The sequence below is a fragment of the Osmia bicornis genome, chromosome 2 (assembly GCF_907164935.1).
Source record: "Osmia bicornis bicornis chromosome 2, iOsmBic2.1, whole genome shotgun sequence".
NCBI classification, from domain to species: domain Eukaryota; kingdom Metazoa; phylum Arthropoda; class Insecta; order Hymenoptera; family Megachilidae; genus Osmia; species Osmia bicornis.
The window spans coordinates 12,310,629-12,330,411 of NC_060217.1; the positions used below are offsets into that span (position 1 = coordinate 12,310,629).

The 19,783-nt window shown below is 38.3% G+C and overlaps 6 protein-coding genes across 10 annotated transcripts; 3 read left to right on the forward strand and 3 right to left on the reverse strand.

Moving 5' to 3' along the window:
• Nucleotides 1-805: 805 nt before the first annotated feature.
• LOC114879849 (ankyrin repeat and SOCS box protein 10-like) lies at nucleotides 806-4,071 on the reverse strand. The gene is made up of 5 exons (XM_029195189.2): nucleotides 3,783-4,071; nucleotides 2,953-3,296; nucleotides 2,366-2,606; nucleotides 2,049-2,292; nucleotides 806-1,921 (listed from the first exon to the last, which is right to left on the reverse strand). The coding sequence occupies exons 1-5, from the start codon at nucleotides 3,807-3,809 to the stop codon at nucleotides 1,368-1,370; spliced, it is 1,410 nt and encodes a 469-aa protein (XP_029051022.1). The 5' UTR covers nucleotides 3,810-4,071; the 3' UTR covers nucleotides 806-1,367.
• A 405-nt stretch (nucleotides 4,072-4,476) lies between these two features.
• On the reverse strand, nucleotides 4,477-12,302 carry LOC114879854 (broad-complex core protein isoforms 1/2/3/4/5-like). Of its 4 annotated transcripts, none has more exons than XM_029195197.2 (6): nucleotides 12,212-12,302; nucleotides 11,970-12,120; nucleotides 11,634-11,802; nucleotides 10,110-10,509; nucleotides 9,559-10,021; nucleotides 4,477-9,417 (listed from the first exon to the last, which is right to left on the reverse strand). In XM_029195197.2, exons 4-6 carry the CDS (start codon nucleotides 10,482-10,484, stop codon nucleotides 9,140-9,142), a joined length of 1,116 nt encoding a protein of 371 aa, XP_029051030.1. In that variant the 5' UTR covers nucleotides 10,485-10,509; nucleotides 11,634-11,802; nucleotides 11,970-12,120; nucleotides 12,212-12,302; the 3' UTR covers nucleotides 4,477-9,139. The 4 variants fall into 4 exon arrangements, with proteins under 4 accessions (XP_029051030.1, XP_029051029.1, XP_029051031.1 ...); XM_029195196.2 differs by having other exon boundaries at nucleotides 11,630-11,802; XM_029195198.2 differs by lacking the exon at nucleotides 11,634-11,802.
• A 332-nt stretch (nucleotides 12,303-12,634) lies between these two features.
• On the forward strand, nucleotides 12,635-13,391 carry LOC114879856 (DNA-directed RNA polymerase II subunit RPB9). Its single transcript, XM_029195202.2, has 3 exons — nucleotides 12,635-12,866; nucleotides 12,940-13,013; nucleotides 13,097-13,391. The coding sequence occupies exons 1-3, from the start codon at nucleotides 12,738-12,740 to the stop codon at nucleotides 13,284-13,286; spliced, it is 393 nt and encodes a 130-aa protein (XP_029051035.1). The 5' UTR covers nucleotides 12,635-12,737; the 3' UTR covers nucleotides 13,287-13,391.
• Nucleotides 13,392-13,549: 158 nt separating this feature from the next.
• LOC114879853 (hsp70-binding protein 1) lies at nucleotides 13,550-15,369 on the forward strand. Its single transcript, XM_029195195.2, has 5 exons — nucleotides 13,550-13,856; nucleotides 13,946-14,186; nucleotides 14,260-14,662; nucleotides 14,748-14,985; nucleotides 15,058-15,369. Exons 1-5 carry the CDS (start codon nucleotides 13,813-13,815, stop codon nucleotides 15,266-15,268), a joined length of 1,137 nt encoding a protein of 378 aa, XP_029051028.1. The 5' UTR covers nucleotides 13,550-13,812; the 3' UTR covers nucleotides 15,269-15,369.
• A 300-nt stretch (nucleotides 15,370-15,669) lies between these two features.
• Nucleotides 15,670-17,507, forward strand: LOC114879855 (peroxisomal biogenesis factor 19). 2 transcript variants are annotated; one of them, XM_029195201.2, is made up of 5 exons: nucleotides 15,670-15,835; nucleotides 16,142-16,324; nucleotides 16,385-16,542; nucleotides 16,627-16,857; nucleotides 16,957-17,507. In XM_029195201.2, the coding sequence occupies exons 1-5, from the start codon at nucleotides 15,775-15,777 to the stop codon at nucleotides 17,179-17,181; spliced, it is 858 nt and encodes a 285-aa protein (XP_029051034.1). In that variant the 5' UTR covers nucleotides 15,670-15,774; the 3' UTR covers nucleotides 17,182-17,507. The 2 variants fall into 2 exon arrangements, with proteins under 2 accessions (XP_029051034.1, XP_029051033.1); XM_029195200.2 differs by having other exon boundaries at nucleotides 15,671-15,835; nucleotides 16,379-16,542.
• Nucleotides 17,410-19,762, reverse strand: LOC114879848 (phosphoglycerate kinase). Its single transcript, XM_029195188.2, has 5 exons — nucleotides 19,475-19,762; nucleotides 18,910-19,258; nucleotides 18,497-18,835; nucleotides 18,203-18,422; nucleotides 17,410-18,094 (listed from the first exon to the last, which is right to left on the reverse strand). Exons 1-5 carry the CDS (start codon nucleotides 19,534-19,536, stop codon nucleotides 17,817-17,819), a joined length of 1,248 nt encoding a protein of 415 aa, XP_029051021.1. The 5' UTR covers nucleotides 19,537-19,762; the 3' UTR covers nucleotides 17,410-17,816.
• Between the last annotated feature and the right edge of the window lie 21 nt (nucleotides 19,763-19,783).

Consider the following 19,783-nt stretch of genomic DNA (forward strand, 5'->3'; position numbering starts at 1 on the left):
GAGGCGAAGCGCACCGAAAGGATAAAATCGGCAAGCCCCCTTATGAGTTTGTTTAATAAGCTAAGAAGATAAATACAGCAAATTAAATAAACGCAGAAAATAAAATAAGGGTACGAGTATGTTTGACAGGTTTTGTCTTATCGACTTATCGACGGGTTTTCTTTTACCTTGCTTCTGGGAAGCGGTCGGTAAGTTCTCGAGTAGTTTCAGCCGTTTTTAAATAGATGGCGCACTAGTCGAATTTCTGGTTATCGATCATTAGTTTTTAAAAATATTTAATTTTACAATTATAATGCATTAGAACTTGGTCTTTACTTCTTATATCTCCTTTCTTTCTTTTATTCTACTTCTATTTTTATTCTTATTCGCATCTACTTGTTACGAAATTAAAAATAGATGAACGCGTGTGTGATATAGCACTATTACGAACGTTAGCCGCGGAAAGAGAAATATCGTTTGTCATGAGAAATAGGACGCGCTGTATGCCCTCGTTTAAATCTCTTCTCGTAGAATAGAAAAGACAGTACCAAAATTGGCATAAGCGTAGCAGCCAATTGCGCACCTACGTACTCGCAAAGTATTTGCAATTTCCTCACTGGCGTGGCGATTGCCAATGCTTTGACGCGGGTCACCGTATCGAGGCTGCTATTTCGAGGATAGAAGAAGGTAGGGTAGAACGTGACGATCGAGAATGAATCCAGCTCGCTGTGATCGAGCACATTCCGTGCGGTGTAGCTGAAAATCAAGTTGGAACGTCGACTTAAAAATCAAGGATTAGAATAATTGAAACAAATAACCCCTTATATTCGATCTGTTCGATATCCTTCGTTTATTATTTCGCTCTTCGATTCGCACGAATGTAACAATACATATATCAAACTTGTACAAGAATATACATTCCACTTTCTTACACGCACACTTTTCTCTAGGAATTTATTATATAGGACTCCCTCGGTTTAATTCACGCGCACACGTATATGTACAACTTGCACGTACGGCGTTTATTCCTTCTTACATATTTATAAATATATATGTATAAATAAAAATATACGATGTATTTGTACGCAAACATGTGCATGTTTATCATACCTAAGTAAAAATTGCACGCGTAAATAAAGGTACAAAAGTGTCGCGGACACGAGTCCGGGTTTGTTCGTCTACGTACAAAACGAACGCACGATCAGCGATGACGAAAATTTCGACACAGCCGTGTTTCGAGGTAAGGTAAACCCTGGAAGACCGAGCGGAAGCGATAGAAACTTACCGTTTCTGTCGCGTGGACGAAAAGGTTAGAAACGCAGCGGCTCGCGTCGTTGGTTATCGAGAGGAGATGTCGCGGGTGTCCTCTCGCAGGATGGGAAATTTGTTCAATGAAAATCGTAAAGAAGATAGCGATGCAGCGACTGAGGTATCTGAAGTTTGCAAACGAGTTTCGGCAACTTGGTGCCGCAGAGCCTGCGAATGATTAGCCTTGCCTGGTGAGTTAGGGGCAAAGGGGTCCTAGCCGCTTCCATCATCAACGCCCTCTGCGCGTCCGTCAGGCTGCTCGATCTCCGGATCATGCAGGGATCGAAACTTTCCGCCGCTTCCAGCAACGCCTTCAACAGCCGCGGCTTGTCTGCCGTGTTCTGAAGTGAGTTGAGGATACCGTGAGGATCGCGGAACTGCGTCTTGATGACGACCCTGGCGCCGTACTTGAGCAGAAGTGCCACCACGGCGACCGACGGGTTCTCGTTCGAGGCGATGTACTCGGCGAGAACCGGACGCAGCGCGGGACCCTCGTCGCTTCGTATCACCAAGTTAGGATCCGCTCCTCGTTCCAACAGCATCGACAGTATCTCCAATCTGTTTGGAATGTTGTCCGCGCATGCGACGTGCAACGGAGAACCGATGATCGGGGAGCTAGCGTTCACGTCGGCACCTAAATGAAAAATTCCCTAGATCCTTGATACGGAAACGCGAACCACCTGTTGCGTCGCTCGCGACAATACCGATCGATTTTCCCGCGAGAAATGGAGAAATAATGAAACGAAGAAGCGCAAACTCACCCGAGTTTAACAGCATTTGAACGATCGAGGGATCTCCCTTGAGAATAGCCAGGTCGAGAGCGGTGGGTTTCTGATATTCCGGTCCGAGATCGAGCCGTGCACCCTGCTTCAATAAGAGATCGATGACCGCCGGATCACCGCCGAGGATCGCGTAATGCAGCACCGTTCGGTAGTCGTGTCGCGAGTCCGCCATCGAATTAACGTCAGCGCCATAGCTGAGCAAAAGGAGCACCGAAGCTATGCCCTAACGAAGCGTTTCACCGGTGATTAATCAATCGGTTTCCAATGGAAAATTTGGAAGCGTATGATCGATTTACCTGCGGCAATCTCGAGGCTTTCATCAACGGCGTCAGACCCGCGCGGTCCCTCGTGTTCGGTTGGGCACCAAACGCTAACAACAATTCCATGCACTGCAGATCCAACGGTGATACCAGATTGATCTCGGAACCGAAGAAATAGCGCTTGTTCGGATTCGCGCCAGCCTCCAGCAAGATCCTCGCCACTTCGACGTGACGATTTCTCAGAGCCAGCCGCAACGGTTCGTCGCAAATCGTCGTCCTGCGGAGATCGTCGCTCGCCACTTTTTATCTTTTCGAACCACCACCACCCTTTCGTATCCTTTCATCGTCCCGTATTTCTCGTCCTACCCCCTCGATATCTCTCTCTCTTTCCCTCCCTCCACCCCTCGTTTTCGACGAGCACGATAAAAATAAATTTGGTAAAGAAAAAATATTCTGCTCACGTGTGCACTAAAACAATTACGTTCGATGCATCAATTTATAGCAACGGAAGATCCTTGGCAACGATCGAAAGATCGATCGATAAAAAAAAAGACGCCGCAGAAGGTGAGCGGGCGTAGAAGAGAGAAGCAGAGGGAGAAGGAAGAGACGGAAGACGCTCGTACCTTGGAAAAAGTTCTCCCGTGTCTTTCCGATGATCGACTTTGGCACCCTGTTCGAGCAACAGTTTCACCAAATCGAAATAACCGTGCTCGGCGGCTAGATGCAACGCCGAGTATCCACACTCGTCGGTCGCGTCAATGTCCGCGCCGCGGACTAGCAACAGCTGCGCCGCCTCCGTGTAACGCTGCCACACCGCGTAATGCAACGGCCTCAAACCCTGCGTCACCGGCTCGTTCGCCTTCGCTCCGCATGCCAGCAGAATTCGAATCTCGTCGAGCGGCTGTAAACGGATTATGGAATCGGCCAGCTCTCGCTGCAACGGATTGGCGATGCATTCGGAAGGCATCTAAACACGTTTTGCAATCGTCGAAAGGAGAAAAATTAACCATTGCAACTTGTCGAGTGCCTAACCGCCCCCCTTCCCACTTTTCGCTGGCCCGAACTTTACCCCTTTGTTCCCTTTGTTATTCGACGGCAATATTCAACCTCCAGTTCGAACGCTAGGGATCTCGTTTCGTACGCGCACCGTGAAACACTGCCAAAGTCGCGTTACAATTTTGGCGGTGATATCAAAAGCGCGATCATCGCGATTCGATTTTTTTTTTCTTTACTCGAAACAGATATTTAAGATTCGTTGTTTGAACATAAGAGAATGAAAAGATAAAAGAAAGATGAGAATTCGATACCGTGCTTGATGCGATGCGATTCAAAAACCGGCGTGTAAAACGCATGCGCGCGACAGTCATTTTCGCGATTCTCGATTTTCTACGATCGGAATATATGTCGTTTGACGTTCGGTTCGTTTGCACGCGGTTGCATCGTGTTTACTCACAGCGAACAATCTTCGATGCTCCAGCATGTAGGACCAGTATTGCGAACTGCCTTCTTTGTCGGAAAGTCAGTCCTATTTAAAGCTTCGAACGGTGATTCCGCCCGAAAATAACACAAAGGGAACGCGCGGGAGTGTGCGCAGGAAATCTCGCGACAACTGCGCAATTTTCGCTTCGAAGAACTCGATTCGAGTCGTGGCGAACGGTCGTTTTCGCTCGCATCGGCGCTCGCTCGGTGCCGCCTGCGCAAACTTGCTTCTATCTTCCCTCGATCCTCTTTTTCGACTGCTCACTCATCGCTCGTTTCACCCAAAATTTCCCAATTATCCCCCCCCCCCCCCTCCAATATTCGAACCGAAATTAAACCGCCTACGATCATCCTTTACGCGATTCCACCTCCACCTCCGTCCCCGAGATCGACTCGGTGTTTCCTCTTAAAAAAATAATAATAATAATAATTGAACGCAGCAGCCTCGTTGTTTGTTCTTTTTGGAAGTACTTTTTATTAAGAAATACTTTGCACTTATTAAATGCCTTATATCCTTAGTTCGCTTTAATTATAATAATTATTGTTATAGCATTGTCCTATCTTTCTACTTAGAAGCATGCTTCGCTAACACACGTTACACGACCCTAAAATTATAAGCAATTTTTTTTCCTTAACGTACAGCTTATGTGTAAATCAAACAACAATACTTGAATTTTCACGAAGCCGACAAGTGCAGAATTTCTTCTTCTTCTTTTATCTTGGAAATATTCGCAACAACCTACGAAAAATTCTGTACAGAAGCGCGTATGCGTTGCGACTCGAAGAAACTTCTCTTCCGGTTTACTATCCTTCGCGTAACGCCGATTACAGAATAATAGATGCTTTGAACAATCGGGATCGTTCTGGTCGATCGCAAACTTTCTCTCGAAATCAGATTGATAAATGCTCGAACCACGCGGTCGCCCTTGTATACCCTCTCTCTCTCTCTCTCTCTCTTTCTCTCTTTTCCTCTCGGCGCATCCGTATCATTCAACAGGGCCGCGACAAAAGCGTAGAAACAAAAATCAGAAAAAGAAATACAATTCGATACTTTCTTCCTCTTCATCTTCTTCCGCGTTTCCTCCAACATTTCCTTCATCTTTTCCTCCTTTTCTCCTCTTCTCTGCTGCTCCTATCGATCAGGAAACACGCGCACGCACACACGGCAGTACAACAGGCACACACGCTTAAACACGCAGACAGGCAGGCATACACTTTCGCGATAAAGCGATCGAACCGAATGACGCGCGGCTTCGCGCACAACGCATCATCGTGTACCTACGTTTTTTTTTTTTTCTTTCTCCAGCTAACCGCTAATTTATCCGTCTAACGGCGAGGCCGTTACGCGCGTCTCGATTGTCCTCTCGCGTCCAACGATCGCCACCCCCATCGACCGGATACAACGCGCACCGGTCTTATTCGTTTCCGGGCCGAGGTACGGGCCAACGTTCGACTCGACGTTTACAAATTGTACGCGCGCAAACGCCACGCTATTTTTTTTTTTTTTTTTCAAACGGTCACGCTAAATTTGTTAGTCTCTTAAGGAACCTACGCTTAGAAAATTGGACTTTTCATAGGCTTGTGTTTTCATTGAAAAATATCTAGAGAGAACTTGGTGATCGTAATTCGAGCCAAGAAGCGATCGATCGGTCCCCGTTCTCATAATCTTTCGACAAATATTGCCGACACTTTTTTTCCGCACCGTACCAAAAGTTACGGTTTAATGTAAAATTATATAGGAAATAGATTCTAGAAAAAAAGTACAATAGCAAAAGATCAAATAAACTTGAAATAATAGAAAATAGACGTTTGTAAAAAAATAGAGAAACAACGTGTAGACCAATCGATCGCGTTCTACTACTACACGCGGGATATTGATCTCGGTAACTGTTAAAACGAAATCCTTAATATAGCGATCGGCTGTGATCATCGTAATAAGTATAATCGCAAACATTATCTACAAATAATAATACCGCTACAAGAGTGTAGTTCAAAGCGATAAACCTAATTAAATATAACGTAAACTGCCTCGAAATGGCTACGATCTACGCGTATTTCTAAGAAAACGGCTATAGTAAATAACAGTCGTCAAGTATACCGTCCAACTCTTCTTTGATTGTTGTTTAGTTACATACTTTAAGGGCGTTTATAATACACGTGAGTATGACACGGATTTCCACTAAAAATATTTGTTAGATACGCTGCTGAGCATTACTGACTTAAGCACTGTACTAAATTCACGTAAAATGTATCGTTATTATTAGAAAACTAATTATTCTTCATTGGTTTGAAATACTGGTTTTTTTTTTTTTCTTTAATAGATCTGTATAAAACCTTTGTCAACTGGAACTCTTTGAACAATGATTCGCGGGATACGAATTTCTTTCCTCTTCCCCCCTCCTATTTTCCATTTCTTTTTCAAACAATACCGCGTGCGTTTTTCAATGAAACCGTCAACGTTTGTATACTTCTTCTTTTTTTTTTCTATCCTTCTCCTTCTGCCAACGTCTCGTTGAACCAAGCGATAAAGGCAAGAGTTTAAAATAGGAAATAGGCGCGATAAATAGTGGGAGACGGTAGAGAAATAAAAAGGGAATGTGGGGTTGATGAACGAGAGAGTTGGAAGCGGGCGAAAAGATGAGAGAGAAAAAAAAAAGGCGGGAGAAAGAAGGAGGAAAAGCAAAGAAAATCGTTTACCGCGAGCCGTATTGTAAAGACGAGTTAAAAAATGAAATTTTTGCCACGAATTATCTCGATCCGTTTCCGTCTAAAGCGGACACGAACTCTAAGATTGACTGCGTACCGCGAGAAACCAAACGTTCGCAAAGTTTCCTACCCTAATTTCATTTCATTTTTTTTTTTTTTAGTTGCTCTTTTACACGGTATCCCATATATTGTCAAGTATAAATAAAGTCAGGATTTATCATCACGAGGCCAGAATAAAAGGCAGATACGTTCTGAATGATAGGAAATTTTCTGTACAGCGTTTTATACCGATCGCGTCCGTTATTCATTCTATCAACTCTTTTGTTAATCCTTCATCCTGTTCTTCTCCATTTCGTTACTTTAGTTTTACGTTCGTTTCTCATTTCCGTCGCTTATCTTTTTTCATATCTGGCACTCTTCTTTCTCTATTTAGGCTGTTTCACATTTACGGTAATTTTACTTTGCTGTATTATTGCATCGCATGGAAAAATATGGCTTTATCCGAATGCTATTTAACAAAGGCAATACACTGTACGATTACGTTACATTTAGCGTATACGTCTATACGTGCGCGCGCGCTGCGTGTATCGTACGCGACAGGTGTCTGTATTTTTTTTTCTTTTTTTTTTTTTACGTTTTACATTGTATAGAGGACCCGTGTACGTCCGCGCAAACACGCGCGATATTTCTACTACGTGTACGCTACGGGTTTCAATGTATAATAATCATTGTAATCATTCAAAAAGGCAGACTCAGTGTTCGTAAAAATATTCAAAGATCGCGTATTTGAACGATTTTTATGAAAACTGCTTCGATTCTGACGATTGATTATTAATTATTTTTTTTTTTCTTCTTTCTTTTTTTGTACACTAGCATGTAAAAAGCATTACGCCATGTACTATGATCGTTCGTATTATCTCACGTTTCTGACGAAGCAATGATCATCAACTTTTCTTTGAACGAGTACCGGTTCTTCGTGCGTCGAGTATCAAATTATTAATACATACATGTTCATGTGCTACGTATGTACATATATGTAAATGTATACGCATCGACAACTTATATACTCGCAACTGTATACTTTATGTGTATGTATATACGTGTTCTTTACGTGCACATGCATGTGTATATACACATATACCCGTGTGGTATATGTACCTTAATGAATGAGAATGCATTATGTTTATGTATGTCAGAGGACGTATATATACATGTACACATGCACGTACAAAGGCAGAAAGAAGACACTTTCCGCGACAAAGTGTCTACAAAAATATTTGTGTAATATAGATCCAGATTTGCAGTACAATAAGATTCTACGTGGTTGCTGCTCAGCCACGTGTCTTACCCAGTCTTTAATGTAGTGACTAAATTGTTCATTCGTGAACGAAGCAAACGATCTCGATGCAATTACAATATATCCACGTGTCATCGAATATGATCGCGAGCTTCGAGCGTATCGTTACCACCGATTTCCTGCCGATCAGAAAGTGAGCGTATTTACCGCGAATAACTTGTTACATTCTGCTCGATTCAATAAGAAGAAAATGACGAAAATTCGGTACCTCGGAACCATGGATTAATGATCGTTATCACCGATTCGAAGGGACCAACTTAACAGAGAAATACATACACATTTTTCTTGAAATATACACACGCGAGCGCCCACACATATTTATACATTCATACGTACATACATACATACATATATATTCCTAATATATATGCATATATACATATACATATATAAATACGACATAATAAAAAAGAACCTACCCTACGGATACGTATTATCAAAAGATTTATTTTCGAGCGATCGTAAAAATATGATTCGCGTGACGCGTTCAATCTTCTCTGTGAACCGTGTTTTGTAAATCTGTTGTAGCAATCTGTGTATAGGACTCAAAAAAATACCTCTTACGCTATCAATGTACGCAAGGTGTATATGTCACTAAGTAGAAGAACGGAACACGGTCCAAAAACTGAACCGTACAGGTGACTTTCGAACGCTGCATCGATACATCTATTTCCTTAATCTACGCGTTATAATAGACAGACAAAAAGAGATATAAAAAAAGAAAAAATTATAAGAACAAACTACTTGTGGTTATTCGATTAAATCAAAATAGCAAAAATTCATTTGTCTACCAATCTCGGTATTTAGCAAACAAAATACATTGCCTCTTTGTGATTTCATCGCTATCCTCCACGATCACGATGCTGCGTTCGAAAGTTCGTGTATGGTGCCTTTATGTACACGGAATCGAGCTGTTCGAGACTAAAATCATACCTATCGTGTACGATACGTACACATTGTCAATTATTTCCTTATAAATTACTGCCTTCCGTAAATGCAATAAATGTGCTGAGAATCTAACGAGCAGTTCGGCGAAAACGCACTCGCACTGGACATGAGCGGTGATCGCGAGTCGTGAATGATTAAACGAAAAGAAAAGATTAAAAAAAATAAAAAAAAAAATAAAAATAAGCGAAAAGAAAAACGGATAACTCAGTGTGAGTCAATTAAGATGCGAACGGTGACAGTCTGGAACAGCTCCGATACGGCGATAAAAAAATTTGTTCGATTCAACTCAAATCTAAAAACTCGCTACTTTTCGTACAGCACTACGGTAGGCTGGAGTTTAGGCTTTCTGGCAAACGATAATTCATCATATGATATGGCGGACTCGCGGGACTTCCCGGTTGACTGTTCATGCCAAGATTACTCGAGCCACGACCGCGTTTTCGCCTTTGTAATATACCTTTTCTAACCATATAGAATCGAATCGTACTTATCGGAATTTTGTATTTTTCCGAAGCAACTTGAAACGTCATACCACGTGCCACCATATCCGAAGCTTGTTTCAATTCTTCTTCCGAGCGTCTTTGTCGTCTCTGGTAACCTGAAAATTAAACATGAATTAGTACAACCAGAAGAAAACCATACGATTCATTTTTTACTCTAAGAAACACCTCTCAGCGAAACATTTATTTAAGCGTTCTTTCTTTCTATATTTCTTTATCTTCTCTAGTTTCTTTCTTACCTTCGATCGCAGGGAACGGACTACTAGGGTTACAATTACTGCTCGGTACCATACTGATGGAGTATGGTTTATCTTGCTGCTGCTGAGTAAATTGTTCGTCCGGTTCCATTTTAACCATGCCTTGAGTTTCAGTTAAAGTTGCTTCGCAAGCGCTAAGTGCTTTCTCCAAATGTTGTAACGCTTCGCTGTGCTCCATGTTCATAAAATTCGAGGAATTGGGATTTTGCGAAACCGGTGTGTTACTGTGTGACGGGGCACTCGCGCTCGCCGTACTAGGCGCGGCAAGCGAGGTAGCTTCCAAAAAATTAGTACTTGAGGTTCCATCGTCGGACATAGAATCTTCTTTTTTGAAATCGGGTTCTTCCGGTTGTGCTGCTGTAGATGGTGCAACAGAAGCGTTAGAATCGCATTGTTGCAAACTACTTAAACAATTGTCGTTCCCTTGAGTGGATAAACCGCGAACCTGGTAATCAAATCATTGTAGCAAGAATTAATTGAAATTCCATGTATCCTGCTTAAAGGATCTTTACACGTTAACATTAACTTTTTACCTGCAAAACTTCAGCAGCCTGCATTAGTTTAGCAAGTTGCTGTTGCTCTACGTATACTTCTCCACGATACATGAATTCCACCAAAGCTTGAAGTTCCCACATTTTCATATCTCTCAAAAAAATAATTGGATGGGAGCACGGTATTTCCAACAATAAGCGTTCCAAATAATCACTACAAGCGGATAACACCACTTTGTGACATTTTATTGATCCTCCGTCGCAGGCCAAAGTAACATCCACAAATTGCTCTGAACTCAACAATTTTGGAAACGCGCTGTGCATGTTTGACTGATGGGAATTCCATGATACGCAAAACTGTTGACGATCTCCACCAGGATAACTACCCGGAGTAAGCAAATTACTTCCACTCTCCATTATAGCTGACTTTCAGTTAATTTTCCTGTTAATATCAATGCGTTGTTTCACCATCTTTCAATCATCAAACAATTGTAGTTTTATTTCAGACAAAAAGAAACAAAGAAGGTTAAAAGTAACCACAGTCATCGGATACATTCAACTTCTGTGTTATAAACTGTTGCATTTACTGTACAAGAAATAGAATTACATTGAAATGTTTAAAACATAATTATATGAAATATAATGTTATTCAAGTTGATAATATTTCCTGTATTTCAAAAGAAATCACAAATAAATGTTCATCTACAACTTAAGTGGGTCAATATTATTCGACTCTAATCTTGTATCTTGAAAACAAAGAGTAAATAACAATAAGAGTAACAGGTTCATCAAACAAAATCAAAATACTACAGATTTTCACTGTTAGAGTGAAAGGATAATTCAAAAGGAGTAAGATGTAAATACTGACATGAAGCATCAATGAAAGTATTAAAAATATACATTAAATATGAAAGATAAAAATGCGTAAAAACTCGTTTAAAACAACGCACAATATGGCTGTATTGTCTAAGAAAATTCAATATCAATGATACATATTCAACTACGCGTGAATATATATGTGTATATATACATATATATACATCTACATATACATAGGTATATCATAATTGAAAAATATTAAGGATATACCTTCGAGTGAATATTCGAAACGGTAATTCTATCATCGTTATGTACGGCTACACGAGATGAAATCAACATCGGTGAAGAGTTGAAAGAAAATCCATGGCACTAGCCGAGAGCGAATGTGCAACAAAACAAATCTGTCGTCGGTAGTACATAAACGAATTCTTTCAGACAAAAAAAGTTCAAATATAAACTCCAGTTACGCGGCGTTTATCGTAATCACGTGCTCAAAGCATACTAGCCGACAGGTTAACCAAAAAATATCGAATGTACGCAGAGAAACACAAGACCGTTTCATCAATAGAAAAATGGTGAAATCTTTGTGGGAGACGCTGTCGGCGTGAGTGCCATCACCCCCCAGGAACGCCTTGAACACAAGTTTGGTCTTTCTTTTTAGTTTATGACGCGAAATTCTACAAACTTCAGGATTTCGGAAAGAATAGAGCAGCATAAATTTTCGTATAAACGATTTTACTCACGAACTTTCAGCTTGGTCGGCTCTTCTCAGATTTTCGCGTCGCTTTCAGGAAGAATCCCTTAAGAAAACATTCATCCGCCGAGATTTGCACTAGCTAGGGGAGCTCAAACGGAAGGGTGGGGGTAGTAAGGCTGGGGGTAGCTTAGGGGAACACTAGCGCACCTCTTGCCTTTTCTGAAAACTCTTACTAACGTTAAACTTCCCGAACCATGTTCCAAATCTTTCTACCTATATACCTATCTGTTATCTATCTATATATTCAGCCCACACTTTCCCAAATTATTCGGTGCGACTCATTGTGGAAATTTTTACATGGTTGCAATTGAATTATGAATACTTACACAGAATGATTTGAAATCAACATCATTTATTGTTTCGTTCGAAGACTTGTTCTTCATTTTTCTACCACCATAACAGTATGCGCTCAATGTTTGTATTTAAGAGTGGTTATTTTCTAGAAAATCCTCCTTCCTTTTTTTTCACATCAAAATCCTAACAAAATGTATTAAAACCAGTTATTATTATAACTTTCTTTAAGTAAGATTTTGTATGTACGAATTCGCGCCACTTCATGGAAACTTACCCATTATTTTAATATATATTTCTGTTGGTCCCACTCTTCCACACAGACGAAAAAATCTTGACTTATTTTAATGTAATAAGTATTCGAGTGCTATGTTCCAAGCTCGATTTCATTTTCTTTTACTTTAAATTCTATAAAATTTATTCTATAAATCATTTTGCTGGTTCCGACAAACACGCCTTATCATCGAAACAATTTACTATAATCGTAACCAATAAAAAACAGGTTATGATTTACTTCATTATTGTATGTGATTAATTACAAGTCTCTTTTTGCAATAAAATATAATATAACATCGTTGTTACAATTTAATGAGAAATTACTACCAATATCCCGATATATTTATTTATAAAACAGAAATAAAAAATTTGTCAAGACCGCCATTACTCGATATCTTTTGATTGTTCCGTCTTAAGTGTATGTAACTAATGCTTGAAAAGTTTATTTATTCGGCATTCGATGAACATTACATAGATTCAAATCACTTGAATTTCATTGAATGTGAAAGAAATTAAAACGTACAAGCATGTCGAAAGTAGCTGGATATGATACACACGATGACGGACCAGGTTTCGTCGGTATTAGATTTTGCCAAGAATGTAACAACATGTTATATCCAAAAGAAGATAAAGAAAACAAAGTACTAATGTATGCGGTAAGTGTCATACAGAAAAGATCATCTTTAATCTTACTGTTGAAATTTATAACGATAAGTATTCTCTTTCCAGTGTAGAAATTGTGATTTTAAGCAATTGGCAGACAGTAATTGCATTTATGTGAACAAAATTATGCACGAGATTGAGTAAGTAAAACCAACGATAAATTTTCAATGTCATTACTAAATAAACATTTAGCAACTAATAGAAAACTATTTTATGATTTCAGTGAATTGACTCATATTGTGGCAGATGTTATATCAGATCCTACTTTACCAAGAACAGAGGAACATCCGTGTCCAAAATGTAATCATAGGGAAGCAGTATTTTTCCAAGCACAAACCAGGAGAGCAGAAGAAGAAATGAGATTATATTATGTGTGTACTAATCAGCATTGTACCCACAGATGGACGGAATAAAATTTTATTAATAAGGATTAGGGTTAAGGTTAAGGTTAGAGATTTGTATTTTCCTACAGTACAGACTGTCACATCAATAAATGTTATTTTTCGTCATTACCGAAAGGCGGCGCTTCAATAGAATAATATATTTTATGTTACCCAACGAACTATAGCGCAATAAAAAATTTTTATTATTAATTTAAACGTTCTTGTAAATTGTAATTGTGGAAAACATTAAGTCCGTTTAAACTACTTGCTTCCAAATTTATCCAATAACGATACTTATACCATCGAGTACAGATTATTTTTGAATTACCCGACGCGCACGCGTCCGAGAAAATTATTTACCCCTCTAAATCATTTTTTTATTCAATGTTAAAGTTGTTTTTGATGCGAGAACAATCCATCTCTGCTATAATTTGTATTTCGAGAAGTTACGGAAACAGGAGTTTACAGCGAGGAACATTAGTGGATTAGATTTATAATGCGTTTTAATCAAAGTTTCGTTAGAGGAACGTTTCTCTAAGATCAATTTATTTATTTAATGGGTGCAGCACATACGACAAAAATAACAGAAAAAATGGAGAAGTACGAAATATGTCTCTTTAATCTATATATTCAAATATTATTGATATGTAAAGATAATTATCGGTTATTTGTATTTAAATATTTCATAGCTCTCAGCCATCAGATACACGAGAAAAAACAGAAGGACAATCTCGTGCTAGTAGCAGCACGAGACCACTGTCAATCGAAGGACCATCGACTGCGAATAATAGCCAAATGCCAGTACAGGAAGTATTACCAAATCAACCTAGACAGCCAACAAATTTACAAGGACTACTCAGATTTGCTATGGAAGCAACCAATTCTCAAGATACTCCAAGTGATAGTCGATTTCATCCATTGGATAAAGAAGTACGGATTATGAATTTAACATTGTACATTCAACTTTCATGAATAATTAACTATAACCGATTCACATTTACAGAGACAAGAATTTCTAAAACAAACACTTTCCTCATTGTCAGTCAATGTTATCGAAGAATTACAGAAATGTATTAGAGTTTTATCAAATGTAGTTGACCTCAGACCAAATGATGACACTTCAGAACAAGAAAATGCTTTGGAAAGGATTGCAGATTTTGTAGATAACATAGATACAGCTAATGACTTCTATAAAATAGGAGGTTTTTCAATATTCGGTCCATGCTTAAATTCTTCTCAGAGCAGCATTAGATGGAGAGCAGCAGAAGTTATTGCTGAATTAGCTCAAAATAATCCATTCTGTCAAGAAAGATGCCTTGAAACTGGTCTGTTCCCTATATTATTGAACATGATAGACACTGATCCGACTGATGCAGTGAGAATCAAAGCACTGTATGCTGTATCTTGTAAGTAGATGTCCTTCATCAATATAGTAGTTGTATTCATTTATATTATACAGAATTGTATAATTTATCTGGACACTAAATGTAGGTATAGTTCGTGAACATCCAGTATCTTTGAAGTACATGGATGTAAATGATGGCTATTCTGTTCTTCTGAGAGCCATGCAAAGTTCAGTGAAGAAATTACAAATTAAATCTGCATTTCTTTTATCTTCTCTTTGTACTAAAGAAAATACAAATAATTTAAAATTAACCCTAGTGAATATGGGTTTAGTGGAACAGGCAGCAGGTTTATTAGCCACTGATGACATACTTCCAGAGATCAGGTATTACTTTATCTTTGTTTCATTGTATCGCATCCAGTTGAGCAAGACTAAACACGGTACTTAATATTTCAGAGATCAGCTGATAAATATTCTTCATGGTTTGACCAATGAGGATTTCCTTCCTGCTTTGAAAGAATGTCGACGACCAGAACTGTGCTTACGTTCTACATTGGAAAATTGTATAAAAGACTTGAAACAAGAAGAGAATATGGATCAAGTGGATGTATGCTCTCGACTGTTGGAAAAAGTCTTTTCTGATCAAGATACAAATCAAGAAAGATAATTGCAACTAACAATAAGATCGAACTATCTTTTCCGCGGAAATAAAATTTGTACATTACCTGATAATATCGTTAATAAACAAAGCTAAATATATTTTATTTATATCATGTAGTATATATTTTAATTTATGTATTTTAATAATTTTAAAAATATGAACAATAATAATCGACAGTACCTTTTTATGTCGTTTCTCTATATACGATACACCTACCAAATAATTGCATTTTTATTGTATATACCACTGTAAATATATGGGTGTAACAATGTTAACACTAAAGTAAAAAAAACAGTGGCAAAAGGAGGAAATAAAATAGTAATGTTTATGTTAATTTACTTAACTTTTCTTAACAAGATACACATATCCAAAGAAGTATGTGTATATATATATACACATGCATATGTATAAAGGCCGATAAAGGTGTAGCTGGGTGTAGGACTTTGATGCGTACAATTTTCGTACCGTGATTTAACAATTTTAATAGACAATAAAGTCGTAAAACGACAGATATGGCCGACAAAAAGCCTACAAAGCAAACAGAAGATGAAGAATTGGACGACTTATTAGACAGTAAGTAATTATTCTACTGCATGATATTTAATTGAATAAATATATTGTGAACACTCTAACCTTATACTGTAAAAGTGCATGATATTTTCCCCATTTTTCCTTTCGATTAATACATTTACAGTTCATATTATTTTGGTATGATTTCGTTTAGAAGAGTACACGAATTATGAAAAAAAAAACCTATATATTTTATCACAAATATTGAGCAAGTTATGTAACTATATATATATATTTATTTATTTTAGAAATGTTGAGTGAAATGTATTAAAATGATGTAACAGTTCGATTGTGTAATCGTTGTTTTAGATGCTTTAAAAGATTTTAATAAAGAACAAAAACCAGATAAAGAGGATCCTGGGAAATTAGATACTCCAGAACCTACGACAGATAAGAGCACAACTGAAAATTTAGAGGATGCTTGGACTACAGATTTTATTAAACAAGCTGCAGAACAATTTGAGGAAAACCTACAGAATTTCATTCAAAATGGTAATGATTTATAAAAATGACTAGTAAGGGTTTGCTTACAAATTTTTCTATTAGGAGCAGATGGTGAATTGGGAGCTTCTTTTCAAAGAATGGCACAAACAGTTGCAAGTGTAATAAAAGATGATGATACGCTTGACAAAGACAGTGTGAGTACAGATTTTCAATCTGCCATTGCTCGAGCATTAAATGACTTGTCTGCAACATCTGAAAATTTACAGGTAGTTTATTCAAAAATCATAAAGAACCTTGTTTTATATAATTTGCTACACCTTGAAACACATTCTTTCATGAAAATATTCTAGAGTGATGCTCATTTATCTGAACTATTCGGACAAGCGTCTATAGAAGATGGTCCTGCTGCTATTCTACCATTTATGCAAGGAATGTTGCAACATCTGCTATCAAAAGAAATTTTGTATCCATCATTGAAAGAATTAGCAGATAAATATCCTGAATGGTTAGAGGAAAAGAAAGCAACGATATCGTCTAGTGATCTACAAAGGTTTACAAAACAGCTTGAATTAATGAAACAGGTCATTACGTAACGAAAATAATTATATGAGAAAGATGTCTTTTTTTACGAAATTTGGTTAAAAACATCCTTTCAAAATTTTCTTTTTCTTTTGCAATAGGTATGTAGTGAACTTGAGAAGGAAAAGGATGGAGATTCGGAAGAAATTAAAAAGAAACGTTTCGAAACTGTAGTATCGCTTATGCAAGAAGTTCAAAGTTGCGGTCAATTACCCGAAGAATTGGTAGGAGATCAATGTCCTTTTCAAGTCGATGCCGACGGTGAGCCTGTTATTCCAGCACTGTTTCGTGGTATGGAATCGCCACAAAATTGTCGTTTGATGTAAACGAATTATCTAACCCATGCTTTGCAACAATACTGAAGAAGCTGATAAATTGGGGAAGGATTGAGATATCAAATTAGGGATATACAATGCGCTAACAATTCGGATTGTTTCCGACGTGTACATATTAATTACATGTGCAATCGATACATGTAAAGCGTATTTAATACATTTTATTATTCTGAAAAACCGCTGTGATCTAGAAAGAATCGCACTTGTAAATAAAATATGTCCAGACAGGAATGCATACACGCGTGCATACGGAAGTATGTACGTACGTGAATGTTTTACGTTTATTACATATTAATACATTTGTCTGCTTTAAACGATATTTTTGCAATAATTGTACATATAATGGTTTTTTTTTTCTGAGTATCTTGGGATACCGAAACATCGTACTTAATACCGATCATCCTTTCAATAGGAGTAGATACATTTTCTCATAAATATATAGAAAATTTTCATCTAGATAAATAATAGCGAAAGTCACTTCGAACGGAGATATTTTTACACGAACGTAAATTGAAAGAATAATACTCTTGTTATCGAAGGAACAAGAATGAAACACTTTGTTTCATTGAACACCGATGTTAACTAAGGCCTATAAATATCGTAAATAGCACTAATTGGATTGAAATTTACGCGGGAGAAAGAGCTGCAACTCCCGGCAAAACCTTTCCTTCGAGAAGTTCTAAACTTGCACCACCGCCGGTGCTTACATGACTTACTTTATCTTCCGTTTTCCACTTAGCAGCACAAGTGGCAGTGTCCCCACCTCCAATTATAGTAATACTACCTTTTGATGTCGCTTCAACGACATTATCCATTAGACCTTTCGTACCCTTATTGAAGTTTTCGAATTCGAAAACTCCAGCTGGACCATTCCACACGATTGTTTTGGCTCTCTTAATAGGTTCTATAAATTCATTTCCAACGTTTCATACGGATATTATAAATAAGTATTGCCAGATGGTTCTAAAATTGAAACCGCTGTTTCTAATTGGAAAAAAGAAACAACACTTACCGCTAAACAATTCTCTTGACTTTGGTCCTACATCAAGACCCATCCAGCCATCAGGGATACCACTCTCTACATCCGCCGAGCCAACAGCCGCATTTTCCGCAAACTTATCCGCGGTAACGAAATCGACCGGTAAGTGTATCTGTACTTTATTCTTTTCAGCTTTGGCCAATAAATCATTTACGATTTTTGCACCCTCTTCGTCAAATAACGAATTACCAATCTGTTATAAATATTACGTTTTCAATAAATACTCATCAAAGGAAAAAGAAGCTCCCTTACTACAAGATACTTTACCTTCATATTTTTTGATACTTTCAAAAATGTGTAGGCCATTCCACCACCTATGATCATTTCATTAACTTTATCTAGCAGATTATTAATCAACTGTATTTTATCTGCAACCTTGGCACCTCCTAATATTGCCAGGAAAGGTCTTGTCGGATTGTCCAAAGCTTTGGCAAAATATTCCAATTCTTTTTTCAAGAGGAAACCGCTAGCTCTTGTGTCAAAACCTTCGCCAAGCATGGAACTGTGAGCACGATGAGCCGTGCCAAAGGCATCATTGATATAAACATCGCCCAATTTCCTGAGGGATGCCCTAAATGCTGCCACTTTGTCTTTATCTGCTTTTACCTAAGAGAGCATTATTGTAATTAAAATAAAAGATATTGTACAGAAAATAAAAGAGTTTATAAATTTAAGTTTACCTTACTTCCATCTGCTCCTACACCCTTACCCTCTTCCTCTATATGGAATCTTAAATTTTCAAGTAAAATGATTGTTCCCGGTGCTGGATTGGCACAGGCAGCCTCAACTTCTGGTCCAACACAGTCGCTCAAAAACAAAATCTCCTTTCCAAGCAAAGACTTTAGCTCATCGGCAACTGGTTTTAGAGTATATTTCGTGTTAGGGTTTCCATCAGGACGGCCCAAATGTGACATTAAAACAACAGATTTTGCCTTTTTCTCGAGAGCATACTTGACCGTGTCCAAAGCAGCGACGATTCTCTGATTGTTCGTAATTTTCCCTTCCTTCAACGGCACATTGAAATCCACTCTGCAACGTTAATTTGAATTAACGGAAAGACCACAATTTCATACATCGATTCGCATACCGGTTTTCATCGCTTTTCCGGTATAACGTAACCTTTCAAAGCCGGGATGTTCAGCGAAAGATATAAAGAAACAGAAATTATACGATGCGACGCTACAAGTTGCATGCATTAATCACTTCGAAATTGAATTAATTAATAACATAAAGAAAGAGATATACCGTATGAGAACACGTTTGTCCGTAAGGTCCACTTTATCGATGCTGAGCTTGTTTAGCGCCATAGTTCTGGATGTTGAATGTATCGATCTCGATATAATTTTACGTATAAATGGTGATATATTAATACCGTTATCGAACTTGAACGCACTTTGTGTAACGTGCCGCGTAAAACCAATAAAACTGTCCGCTACCTTCGAGTATCTTTGATCGTTGTTATGCCTCGACTCGACAAAGTCAAAGAAAGGTCGACGAACACAGCGACCTCCCAACAGATTTTGAGTTGCGCGCGTCGAAACATTCGAATTCGCG